Source organism: Apteryx rowi, unplaced genomic scaffold (genome assembly GCF_003343035.1).
Source record: "Apteryx rowi isolate R43461 unplaced genomic scaffold, aptRow1 scaffold_633, whole genome shotgun sequence".
NCBI lineage: Eukaryota > Metazoa > Chordata > Aves > Apterygiformes > Apterygidae > Apteryx > Apteryx rowi.
Window position 1 is genome coordinate 93,580 of NW_020450909.1, and position 13,315 is coordinate 106,894.

The 13,315-nt window shown below is 40.0% G+C and overlaps 1 protein-coding gene across 3 annotated transcripts in view; it reads left to right on the plus strand.

Moving 5' to 3' along the window:
- The window catches only part of AIG1 (androgen induced 1), a 130,930-nt gene that overhangs the window by 78,603 nt on the left and 39,012 nt on the right, over positions 1-13,315 (plus strand). The window contains exon 4 of one of the 3 annotated variants that reach the window (XM_026084301.1): positions 1,504-2,533. The exons of the other annotated variants lie outside the window; for them this stretch is intronic. Within the exon in view, the coding sequence (XP_025940086.1) occupies positions 1,504-1,596 (93 nt within the window). The 3' untranslated portion in view covers positions 1,597-2,533. Of the gene's footprint in view, positions 1-1,503; positions 2,534-13,315 lie in introns of those variants that run through there. 3 annotated transcript variants of the gene reach the window in all.

The following is a 13,315-nucleotide window of genomic DNA, read 5'->3' on the forward strand; positions in this document are numbered from 1 at the left end:
CCTAAGCCTCCAGAGAACTGACATGGAAGTCCTGCAACTTACTTTCTCTTGGAACTCAGAAGAAATTAAAATCAATTGTATGTTGGTTTTCAGTCTCCACTTTGCCTTCTTTTTTGAGATGTTATGTAACCTAAAGAAAATAGGGCTTTGCAGGGTTGTTATTGTAAATGTCCTATTTATATTGCAGAAAATATGACAGTCCAAGTTAATTATCTATTCAATTGCTGACAAACTGGAAGCATGAACAAAAAAAAGTAAGATAAAATAACCCTTGATAAAATTTTGTCAATTAGAAATCCTCCAGGGATACTGCTGAATTGTTACTATTTTATATATAAAACAAATGGGAGAAAGTCTATGCTGTATTTGAATATAATATTTCTTTGGTAAATAAGAACATACCCACAAACCAAATAACATTTCCAGTTGAGATGAAATAATGAAATAACTATCCAAATTTCTATTATTCCAGAAACCAAACTATCCATATTCAGGAAGCATGGAATCAGATAAAGCTTAAACATCTGAACCATTCAAGTCAATATCAACCACATTATTACTACTTTTGTTTTGGCATTCTGTTTTATCAAAGGTTGAGATTTTCAAAGAATTGCAAGAAAAGGTTTGCCCAGATCTTTTTTTTAATATATTAATGGAAGATGTGCAGCCAAACCTCTGCCAACGCTTTAAAAATCACAACAAATACAGTGTTTTTGAAGACAAATACATGGAATTTTGCCAAGAAAGAGAAGGTATTTAAGTCTTTTTAAGCAAGCATCAAAAATATTTTCTGATGTGATAGAGAAGCCCTGACCAGTTGCAGAAACACATGATTTCCTTCCCATTGTATTTAAAAACAAAAACACACAGACAACCAAAACCCAACAAGAACAAAAAAGAAATCTTTTATATAACTCTCAGTTCCTCTTGGTAATTGGTAAAAAGGTCACAATTCAAGTTTTTCCTAAAATAAACTCTTTTAGTGGATTTTGAAAATATGTAAGAATCTGGAAAAGAAGAATAAAACATATGTAGCATTGTACAAAGAAAAATCAACATATGTCAATTCTGTATCTTCTGAAGAAACACATGACTTACATGCCTATACATTGCTTTCAAACAATTTACCTGTATAATTTCATATACCATTAACACAAATTAAGGACTTTACATTGTCTCCTTGGGCTTGGTTAAGCTCAACAAGGCACAGGACTTTCAGGTGCCATAAGTAAGGGGACATATGTTAGGTGGAGGAACAACATAGCTCACCAGTTCCATTGCTGTGTTAAGTCCTATATTTGGGGCTGTGGAAAAGGAATATGAATAAGAGTGTAAAATCAGAGCTCTTTGTCTTTTCTCCTGAAGAGTTTTAAGAAAATGCTACTGTTACTATTTTGGATTTTATGATTCTTTTATTTCCTGTGAATTTATTTTTTAATGTTTGTGGAAAAAAGGAGGGAAAGAGTGTAAGTTGCATTCTCCAGTCTGATCTCACTTTTTCAGCTGCAGTGGCAAAATAGTGGGAGAAGCAGGACGTGGGCAAGGCTGTCACAGAATTCTTCCTGCACCACGGTAGTATCTGCTAGCGAAGAGTAAACAAGGCCTCCTCTCCTGCTACAGCTGCCATTCGCCCGTCCTTCACATCAGTTTATATCTGAGATTGATTTAAAAGAAATGTGGCAGAATATGTGGCAGCTGACATATGGGAAAGCTGGATACCCTGCATTCTCTTGCTACTGTAGCAGGTTGGTCCTTTCTATACAGAAGTGGATGTGGCTATACCAGGGTTATACTTATAAAAATATTTTTGTCATTGTAGCTTATTTTGGTTGAGAAACTTTTTGCCAACATAAACCGCCTTTGCAGAGTTAGGGTTTAGTAGTGTATGTATGTAGACACATCTCTTAGTTTACATTACATTTTGGGAGCCTGACACTAGTGGCTTTAGTTAATAGCAGGTAGCACAAAAGGTCAAAAATTTGTATATTTGCTCACTAACTCTTTCTCTGCATTTATGCTGAGTAGAGCTTGAACATAATGGAGGATTGAACCCCTATTGTTGCCTCTAAATTCAGTGCAGCAGTCTTGCTTTAATATAGCTGCTTTGTCATATAGCTGCTTTGTCATGTCATGGGCAGCCCAGAAACATGTCACTCAGCCTGGTGACCATAGAAGGTTGGACATCATAATGTTTCAATCCAATGTGTCTGCTTTCCTCTCTTATATATGGCCTGCCCTCCCCTTATATTCCTATTTTGTATTGAGGGTGGCAGTACAACACCTGAAGGAGACAGTAGCTATTTTTATCCATGGAAAGTTACAATCCAAAAGAAATGAATGCCCATGTTCCAAAAGAGAAAATAATACCACATATCCATTTTCAGTTGCTTGAAGACCACTCTGCCCTGATTATGCAGTGAATTCTCTACCTTATATTGTGGAATTGAGACAGCTTTCTGATATCCATAGTTTAATTAATAATGCATTTGATTATTGTATTACTGTATGTTAATTGCTGGAGCAATCTAATAAATTCCACTTAAAGACTCAGATTTAAATATGATTGTCCATTATGAAAAATAAATCTTTTGATTATTAAGTATTCTTCATTAATTCAGAAGTTTTGTACCCCAGATTTTAGTATCTTACTGTTAATTGTTGTCATGTATAACATTTTGGTTTTACTGAGAGATACTGTAAATGTGTCTATTACAACTAGAATTTTTTTTGAATCTCTACTTGAAAAGCAAAATAGGACATAATCTTAGCAAAAAAGCAAGAGCGAACAGTGAAGACACATGCAATTGTCAGAAACTATTACTATTCAGACTGAGAAATTTTTTGACTTGTGCTTTGTTTCAATTATGGCCATGTACCAATAGCTGTTTTCTGAATTTTTAAAGTGGTGGAAATGGATAACTTTTTATATTTACATTTTTTCTATCACAGTATCTATCAACAATTCTATGCATATGTGTAGAGCTTGATTGCTTTGTTTCTGCAAGAAACTACATCCTCTTTTTACCATAGTCTTAACTGGCTGATTATGGTCTTCCACTGAGAAAGTCAGCAAAAACCACATTAAGCAACTTTTTTCTTTCTTTTTTTTTTCTCTTTCATTGGGAGGTTATGCTTGAACATCCTTTAACTATCACGTTAGTTTATGTGAGCTAAATTTGATGTGGCGTGTAGCACTGTCATCCTTAACTTCATATTATCATCTATTGTTGTAGTTAACATCAAGGTGCTTTAAAGGTAGTAGTCCTTGTCTGCCCTAATCTTTTCATGTGGAGTTATTTTATACATATTAATGGAGTATAATTTTCTAGTATAGACATGGCTGACTTCAGCTGAATTTTTTTATTTCAATATAAAAAATCAGGAAAAAGAATCCTGTCTTTGCCAAGGTGTCTCTAACCTTTGCAAGCAATGACCCAGGTATCTGTTACACTTTGTACTTACTTTGGAAGCTCTCTTATTTCTGTTGTACTGGGTAGCTGACCTGACACATCCGCTTCTCACTTTTACCAAAGAAATACCCGTAATTCCCTCCTTGGTCATGGACTATCATGTAGCAATATCTTAATTACTGCTTGGAACTTGATTATGTTTATGTCAGCCCATCATTTCCTATGCTTGTTTCATAATTAGGTATTTTTAGGGCATGGAGAATACTGGCAGCATAGGTGGTTCAACTTCAACCAAAGTACATTTCTATTAAATGACCCTATTTGTATAGAGATCATGCCAGTTGGGTTCTTCAGCAACAGACCTTTACATACCTGCGAGTTCTGCTTCCAGACTTCAGATGTTGTTTGCTTTTTAATTTGAAACCTAACTGGAGCCAATAATGAGTAGATAAGTATTGTAAAATTGAGCCACAAGTCTCTCAAGTTAACATGAAAAATGCTAGAAATGCTAAAAAGTGCTAGCTATGCTGTGGAAGATTCTCCATCCAATCCTCAAATTAGTAAGCGTGCTGGAAAAATAACCTTACAGGAGAAGGATGAAGGTGTGATGGGCAAACTGGTAAAAAATCCCAGTGGCCCTGTAGGCTGACTCCAAGGCTGCCTTCAGCAAAGAACTCCATTTGAAAGCCCTGTTTCCTCTTGTGACATGCAGAGGATAGATGCTGTATGAGGTTCTTAGACTGAACATTAAGTACTAAGAGATGGGTAAAGTAATGATACTGTTTGCATCCTGCTGAGCTTCAGAGACAGTTGGCATCATCAGTATCCTATACTGCAATGAGAGGAAGAGAAAAGCTCTGCTAAATCTTCTTCCACCCTCACATTTCCTCAGCACTAGTAACAATGACCTGATAAAGAGGGAGAAAAAAGTGACTACTGTGAGACAGGCTTTCTTTAATGTTGGCTTTGTGATGTTTGTATAATTTCTGCTGGCTGTTAGCCATAAGATGCAATAATAAATAACCCTTTTCAGTAGTAGCAACCTGTGCCGGAAATTCATGTCTGATAGATGTTAGAATGATGTGTGGATGGAAGGGAACCTACCCTTTCCTCTCTTAGTTGGCTGGAGGGATAAGAAATTTTCTGAATAAGCAGCAATTTCTCAGGTTCTTTGGAGAGGCCAGGAAAAACTATTTGAGTAAGACACTAAGCTAAGGTCACATAAGGAAAAGCTTTTTTTACTGTGTGTTTCAACACTGGCACAACTTGCCCAGAGAGGTTGTGGCATCTCCGTCCTTAAGATATTCAAAACCCAACTGAATACAGTCCTGGGAAACCTGCTCTAGCTGAATCTGCTTAAGCAGGGGGCTTGGACCAGAGGTCCCTTCCAGCCTCAGCAATTGTGTGATTCTGGGACTCTCTGATTTCAAAGTCACCTTTTCAAACATTGAGGGGTCTTAGGCTCATACGTACCTCCCTCGCTTAACAGTGGAGTGTAGGCTCTGGGTATGTAGATGGCTTCTGCAAAGTCTGTCCCCTGCTTAGTGACTTAGGAAATGGATCTTTCAGGAGACTTTGTAGAACAAAGAAGCTGCTAACATCAATCCTGATTCAAGGTAACTTTTGCTTAACTCCATGTGACCTAAAATGCTGTCATTTGACTTTTTGCTCTTTTCCAATATGAAGAAGTAGAAAAGTGCTGGATATCAGCCATTGCTGCAAGCCCAGAAAAGCCAAGAAGCCAAGATGTACTGTTTTGCTCCAGTAAGGCTATTTGAGCAGAGCTTCTGCAGCAGAGCAAGGGAGGTTACAGGGTGGTATGTCTGAGAGGTGTGAGGAGAAGTCCAGTCTAAGTACATAGGAAGATTACTAGTGATGTGTGTGTGGGCAGTGCAAACGCATTAGCAGATGTAGTAGCAGCATGCATTGCTGTCCGTGTGTGCCCCTGGAAAATTGTAAAATACTTCTCCATTGATTCAGCCTCTCAAGCAGGCAGATGATAAAATGTTACTATTCTTCAAGCACAACATGCAGAGCCATCATCGTAATTGCAGCTCTGGAGAGATTTACAGCCTTGAGAGTCTACTGCAACACGATAGGGAAAGGTTATCTTCATATCTCCTCTTTTGTGTCTGCTGACAGGGAATTGCTTCTCACTGGCTACACAAGAGAGATTTGTGGGTTTAGTATTCAAGAGAGAGTGTACTATGTAACCTGTCTACTTCATATTGTGAATGTTTAGCAGGTGTTTGGAGGGGCAGTTAAAGCTGTGACTGACGACTGAAGCTCACCAGTAATAAGGAGAAGAGATGGGACACTGCTTTTAGAAGCTGCAGAACTATCTGCTATCTTGTGGTCTCAGACTCACACCTGACCCCGTGAAGTTTTGTCTCAGTCAGTTGTAGGCTGTCTCTTGGCCCGTTGTCTCTGTCACTCACATCTGCGTACTGCCTGCAGCAATGAGATTCTTAATTATGATTCTTAATTTTATTGAAATTCCAGCAATAAGAATAATGATAAACTGTCTCATAGCTGAAAATTGAAGTCTAGATAAAACACTGGAAGAAGAACTGATGCAAATTATGCTTTTGCTTTTTTGTAAGTTGAAGCAGAGTTTAATTTAGAAAGCTTTCACCAGCTTTAGCTGTGGGGTTGGAAGAAGGCATTTGAAACAGTTCGTAAGTATATAATTAATTGAGGTTGTTACCCTGCCTATAACTCCTGTCAATTATAAATTACAAGATTTTGTTTCTGTGGTGTACTTTAAAAGGTGTTTCTATCTTTCTTTGGTTATTTGTACAGTTTTGAACACTTTTTAACTATCAGGAGGGGTTTGGGTTTGGTTATGGGTCTTGGATGGAGGAGAAGGGAAATATTGGAGGCTGAAGAGAGGTGAGATTTTTCCACAAACATTTTTTCGCAAGCATTATTAAAGGACAGTGCCAGGATGGGAAGAAGAGAAAAGCATGCACTGGAGGGGAATATAGGAATTATAAAGAAATCCTCTTTCAGGATGGGGAGTTGTTCAGAGAAATCAGGCTGGTTATTGAAAGGAAAAGTTTCAAAAGTTAGACTTGCATAGATATGTAAGGAGATTGTTAGCATTTAGGTAGAAGGGGCAGGCATGAAGACTATTGTTTAAAAATCTTTTCTTGTTATTTTTACTTTTTCCTCAACAATTTTTTCCTTCTGCTGAAAGAAACAATACTCTGGTATTAAGGAGGTATATTAAGGAGGACTATCACAGCAGTCATCACCTCTTGGGGGTAGTAGCTGCAAAGAGACATGCTGGAAAACCACCTGGCTAAACTCTAGATAAAAAATATATATAGTGAAACACGATAGCCCTGAGCAGCCCCAAAATTGCTGAATTCTAGTCCAGCACAGGTAAAAACACAACACCTAAAAACAGATGGAGCTGGGACAGGCAGAGATAGCTAGTGGGTAGGTCAAGTTATGACAAAAGGTAAGGGCTTATAAAGAAATAAAAAAGATGGCACTGTTCATTGTAAAAAATAAATGGTAGAGGAGTGTGGCAGAGGTGACAAGCTGTTGCTTTTTTTCCAAATGTCCCGGATAGCCACAGAGTGAGAGTCCGGATCTTGATGAGAATGTGGACAGGATGGATTAATAGAGACAAGCCTTATTAAAATGAACAAATATCTGCTTCTCCAAAATTGCTGTACTGGCAAGTGAGCCAAGGACGTGGTTTCAGAGCAGAGCAAAGGCACAGAGAACTGCTTACTACAGCATGCCCAATAGCCTCTGGGGGAGACAGAGGAGTCTGCAGTTCTTTGCATGGGTGAGAAGGAGCAGCACAGTTTGAGGCAGTTTCCCCCCAAAAAACTGAGCTAGAGATAAGCTGCTGTACTGCAGATAAGGAGCTCTGATTTTTACTCTTCCTCTTCACCTCAAGAACATGCTGGGCAGACTGCATCCACTGACATTAAGAGCAGAGGCTGTGTTCTGCCTGAAATCCATCCTCTGAGGAGGCAGGTGTTCTTTCACCAGTATCAACAACTTAATGAAATAAGGCTTCTGACAGCTCACGGAAGCCGTTACAGACCTCAAGTGAATCGAGCCAAGTAATCGAACTAATAGTGAGGCATCAGAAAGATGAATCACTATTATTTATATTGTGTAGCACCTAGAGTCCTCCACCCCCTTGTGCTTGGCACTGTACAAGCACATAATAGAGGATGATCCTTGCCCTGAATTCTTACTCTCTAATGAGAGTTTGAACTGCCACAACTTGTAAAAATTGGAGCACAGCAGAATTTTACTAGCTGAGATCAGTAGTGCACATTTACTTCTGGAGCTAATTTGCTGTTTGCAGGTCCACAGGTTATGGTAATTGCTTACATGCCAGAGCTGTTGTGTGTGGTCTTTTGACAAACATGACACAAGAGCTTCTATCCATCCTTTAGCCTGTTAGAGCCGAAATTCTTGTTGACATGATCTGTTTGTCCTTTTCTGTGTTCCCACAGAATGGATTATCCTGCCCATTTGGATGACTTAATTTCTCCTCCTTTTTCATTCTGAAAGACTGATCAAAATTTTAGTAGTGACTTGAAATATTTGTTTTTTATGATGACTGTGACCTGGTACTTCACAAAGAGAGTGATGTTATAGATAATGAATCACGAGACTGCAGGTTAATACCACTGAGATGACCACAGTGCAACCAAATGTTCTTCTTACTGTACATACAGAGCAGCAAATCCGTATTTGGACTTTTATAAATGCTCTTTCTAAAAAAATTCTAATAAAAACAAATCATCCCAAACATGGCTTGCTGGTACTTGTAAGTGAGGTTTTTCCTTATTTCTTTTTAATCATGCTGAAATATGCTCAAATGATCGATGATCTCTTCCAACTCTTAAAACCAAAAATTAATTAGGTATCTGTTTCAGTGACAGATCATGGTTCAGATTCAGAATGTTTCTTCTTTCTTGTTACTCTGATCATGTTCACTTGTAATGCTGCTGATAGCATTTTGAATAGCTCTGTTTCATGTAGAGTGTCATGTCGACAAATTTTTGTTCTGTTTCTGAAGTGTCCCTTCTCTAAGGGCAAGTTTCCTGTGTATCTCCATTTCTGCATCATACTCTTGGCTCTTGCCTTGTCCTTCGTTTTTGTTCTCATTGCTTCCTTCCCACACACCATCCTTGTCCCCAGTTCACAGCATTTCAGCCTAAAGCTCAGCCCTGAGCTCATGTGCAAGAGGATGGAGGGTTCATAGGGTCTTTGGATATAGTTTGCAACCGTGGAAAATTGCAGTGACTGTGGTCCAGGTTGACAGAAAGCGCAAAGCTTCTCTCTCAGTATTAATCCCTGTGAGCCAGTGAAGATTGCAAAGCAACTTCAGGGCTACCATGGGAAAAAGGTCTCTAACATATGGTCATAGCCCTAAAGGAGCCTAAAGATGCAGGCACACAGTCAAGAGTACTTCCTGCAGATCATTCAGCTGCCAAATAGGAATCTTTCCCAGTCAATCCAGGAAATTTAATGGGCAGTCATAACCTTGCCCACCCTTCCGTTTCTGTTTCCACTGCTTACACAATTTACATTTAAATAGGTACAGAATGCCCAAGGGCCTTTTAGCAACTTGTTAAAAATGGAATTCCTCTTGCAATTAATTTTTTCCTTCCCACCAAGAGCTCCACTGTGTCAGTGCAAACACCTGTGTGCCACTCCGTGCCTCTGCCCCATTCAAGGAGGCCACAGCTTTTGCTATGCACGAGCAGCCCGGCATAGACTGCACATAATACTTTCTGATATTTATTATTATTCCCTTTACTACTACAGACTGTGTGGGAGGCCAGCAAAGAGGAATGTAGCCACCAGTTCATGTTGTTAGTCCTCCAGTGGCATGCTCTCCCACTCTGTTGTCCTAGCTCTTTTAAGCCAGTTGCACCATATTTAGGGCAAGTTTGTAACTCAGCCAAACTAGCAGTCAAAGTTCCCCTCTATATAGCCTCCAACAGCAGTAGGCTCCCGATCGTGTTGTCATTCTTGTGCCTACTGCTCAGGTTTTTATTTTTTGCCCTAACCCATGGGATACGCTAAACATGAGATGGGGGAATGGGTTGGTTCTTATATATGCCTCATGAAATATGATACACATTTCAGCACTACAGATTTTGATTTTCCTTTACCAAATCACAGTAGCTGAAGCAGTGATCCCTACAGTTGAAGTTGTGTCATGGTTTCTAGTCCATTTTCCTGTTTCAAACCGCTTGTGACTTTCTGAAACTTTCACTGTTTGGATTGAAAAACTCCAAGATTTGTCTCTGCTTAACTGTAATGAAAAAAAAAAAAGAAACATTTTCACTTTTCTTTGAAAAGTTGGTGAAGAGGGAAAAATAAATGTTTCCCCAAAATAAAATCAGACAAGTTACAAATTTCACTAACCGTGCAGCTAATATGGCTTGATTTTGAAAGGTGAAATACAGCATGGAAGCAGCCTTTATTCAGAAGCTGTGCCTTTCATTGCTGTTGGCTTTCACTACATTATTCTCACCAGCAAATGATCGATGTGTGGGTTTGTTGATTGCTTTGCCAATTAAAAGAAAGAATCTGCTATTCTTTTGTAAATAGGTGAATATAGTTACATTAGGAAAACTTTGCATGGTAGTCAAGAGCACAGTTAAGGGTTGTATAGGTCAAACTTAACTTCCTTAGTCTTCAGTGGTTCTCTATAAGATGTCCATGAGCTTTTGCTGCTCCTTATGCCATAGCTATACTCAGTAATATTTCATGTGTTGAGATGGATGCAGGAATTAGCCCTTACTCCACAAGCTACCACAGAAGATGTTCTTCATGGAGCTGTATCTCAGTCCTCAGCCATGTAGAACTCAAGGAGGAGAGAGGCAGGGGCCTTTCCAGTTTCCTATGCAACTTATGCTGACTTGCAGCAGCTTGAAATTTCCCATAAAGGTATCCTGATATTGAACAGTGCTTTAATGCTGGCAGTCTAAACACTCCTCTTAAACTGCGACAAAGAGGAGATTTCAGGACTCTGAATAGAGCTGGCTTTATATCAGTGGATTCCTTCACAGTGGAGGGATCTTCTGCAGCCTGTTTATTATTGTTTCAATGGGAGGACACAAAGGGAAGTTAGTAACTCCAAGGATCTGGCTCTCAGACTTTAATGGGTGTGGGGGAAGTCTGAGGGTCAAAGGCCCAGACCCAGGCATGCCTATTTGCTCTTCCTCTCGCCTGTATCAGACTCTCATCTCCTTCCCACTTCCACAACAACTCCTGGATGTTTAGAGAATCAAGTGTACTCTGCCTGCCTGGCTATCTGCCCTGAGGGCATAGGAGATGAGGTCATGTGGGAAAACGGGGAGAGTGGAGCCAAGAGGAATGTGGAATTTGGGCAGCAGCCAAATTAAGATTACTTTTATATGGTCATCTGCACCTGTGTTTGTGGGGGTGGCGATATCTGAGGCTGTGGAACTGACTCAGCAGTTGCACATACAAAGGCTGGCAAGGATTCTCCCCACTCCTGTTGTCTGCTCAGCGTCTCTGCCAACACCCTATCATCCCCATCCAGGTGCAAGTAATCTGTATTGAGAAATCAGAAAAACTCATCCCAGGAGATGACATGAGGCTTACAGAGAAGGAACAACTGCTGAAGTACTCCATCCAGAAAATACAGGATATTTGTGAAAAACATTCCCATCCTTAAAGCTCTGTGTCCTGGAACTAGGATCTGTGAGGAACAGTGGCCACATTTTTCTGAAAGCCCTGTCCCGCTTTCAACAGAGGCCCATAAAAGGAGGGGTCTGCAGAAGCAAGGAGAATCTGCTCTCTCCACAGTGCCTGTATTGTCCTGCCCCTACTGCAGCCATGCTCACAGGAGATCTTCCTTGAGGCACAGTTGCTGGCTTGGGCCTGTAATGCAAACAGAGGAGGAGTTCGTTGTTTCTTTCTTATGTACCACCAGAAGTGTGCTTGGACCTCTAAGGACAAGAAGGCTGGATACATGCTCCCAACAGCTTGGGATCTTAAAACAAGTGAACAAAATAACACACACATGGATATAAAAGGAAAATGGGATATGGGCAAAATCAAAGCAAGAGAAATGCAATTCGGTGTATACTTTTATAAAGAGAGATTTCATACATAAAAATGGTTATAGTTAAGTTTGCCTAACAATTTCCTGTTTTAAGACTTTTAACTTTACCAAGTTTAAACTGTGTAGTCTGAAATTTTCCCTGTGAGATGTCACCTCCCTACCTGATTTTTTTCAGGAGGTAACTTCAGAAACCATAGGTCAGCTATTTATCAAAACTGCAATGAGAAAATCAAAATGAAAAAGCATATTTTTTTGACATTGGAAATGCCCCAATAATTTCATTCTTTAGAACAAGGGGCCAAATTTTGGCAGAGACAATGCTGTTAGGGATACGTCCTTCACTGTTCTTTCATATATCTACCACGATCTGACTAAATTGCAAGCTTCTAAAATCCACAGTTGATACAGACTTGGGACAGGCGTGTTAGAGCTGGACAACTGGCTCCATCAGTGCTGGGCAGGCAACATTTCCCCAAATCTCTTAGTGAGGACAATGCTGCATCTGCACCATTTCCTCGGAAGGGCTGAACATGTTTCTGCCCACAGTGAGGAGGGGCAACCATGACTTTTCCTGACATTGCTCCTCCAGATTGCTAATGGTTTCTGTGGTAATACAGGAACTGATTAGTGAATGTGTCTATATAGGTATGCCTTTAAGTAATTGAGCTCAAACTCTGATATTAAGCAACATAGATTTGTTCTCTTTTCTTCTCTAAGTGACCAGTGGTATTCTGGAGTTAATGGTCCATTTTTCCTCCCTCTTTATCTCCACGATCACAATTTTCCTGGCAGCAATTCAGAGTAGAAGAGATCAAATACATGCACAGAATTAAAAAAAAAAAGATTTTCTAAAAAAAAAAGCTTTGTTGCAACATGCAGGCTCAGCTGTTGTAATATATGTGCAAGCAGTGAAGTTCACTGCCTGTGCAAGTGAAATAGCAACATTCAAACTGTGTTTGACTGATTCTTTGTGAACCTTGTGCAAGAGATGCTCCTTCCCAGGCAGGACACAAACCATTTTATGTGCCCTTCCAGCTCTATAAAATAATAGAGCCCTGGCTTTGAGCATTAGTCCCATGTTACTTGGGAAAGCCAGGGCTTAAGCATAGGACCCAAAATCTAAAACTTTTAGATGTGGACACGTGGCAATTTAAGGCTTTTTTGCTGCTGCAAAGATATCTCCTCTATCCTTAACATTTCCCTGCTGGTGCCCAGGGACAAGAAAGAAACAACCAGTTGGCACGCAGGCAGATGGGGCTGTGGCATGCAGAGGTGATTAAGGGGTGGGACCAGAGTCCCGGGTGGATGGTGGGKGGGTGGGTGGGAAAGGCTGCGCCAGGGAGCTGGGAACACAGCAAGGATGTAAAGGGTAGCAAGGAGGGAAGTCGATGACAGAAAGCCAAAAAGGGTGAGGACTGAAGCCTGTGAACAGAGTAATGACAAGATAGAAGGGCTCTGAGCAGAAGGGGTCAGTCTTAGGGTTTCTGTGACTGTGATATTCCTGTGAATCCCAGAATTCAGTATTTTCTTCCGGAGTCTCAGTATTCCTTGAATGTTAGCAAATGATTGTGAATCCCAGTAGTAAAGTGTGTTTCTCCAGCTCTTTCTTGTAGCTGGCCTTTTTCACCTCTGAAAATAAAATTTCTGCATTAGATAGCCTGTGCACGCATGGTACAGAGAAATCTAGGCCCCATGTGCTACAACACAAAGGGTTAGCCAACACTGAGAAGCTGCGAGGTAGCTTTCATGCCTTCAAGGTACAGCTGACCAATGGGACTTTATGAGTTGAAATAAAATCAGGCACTCAGTTTGCTTCCAGGCA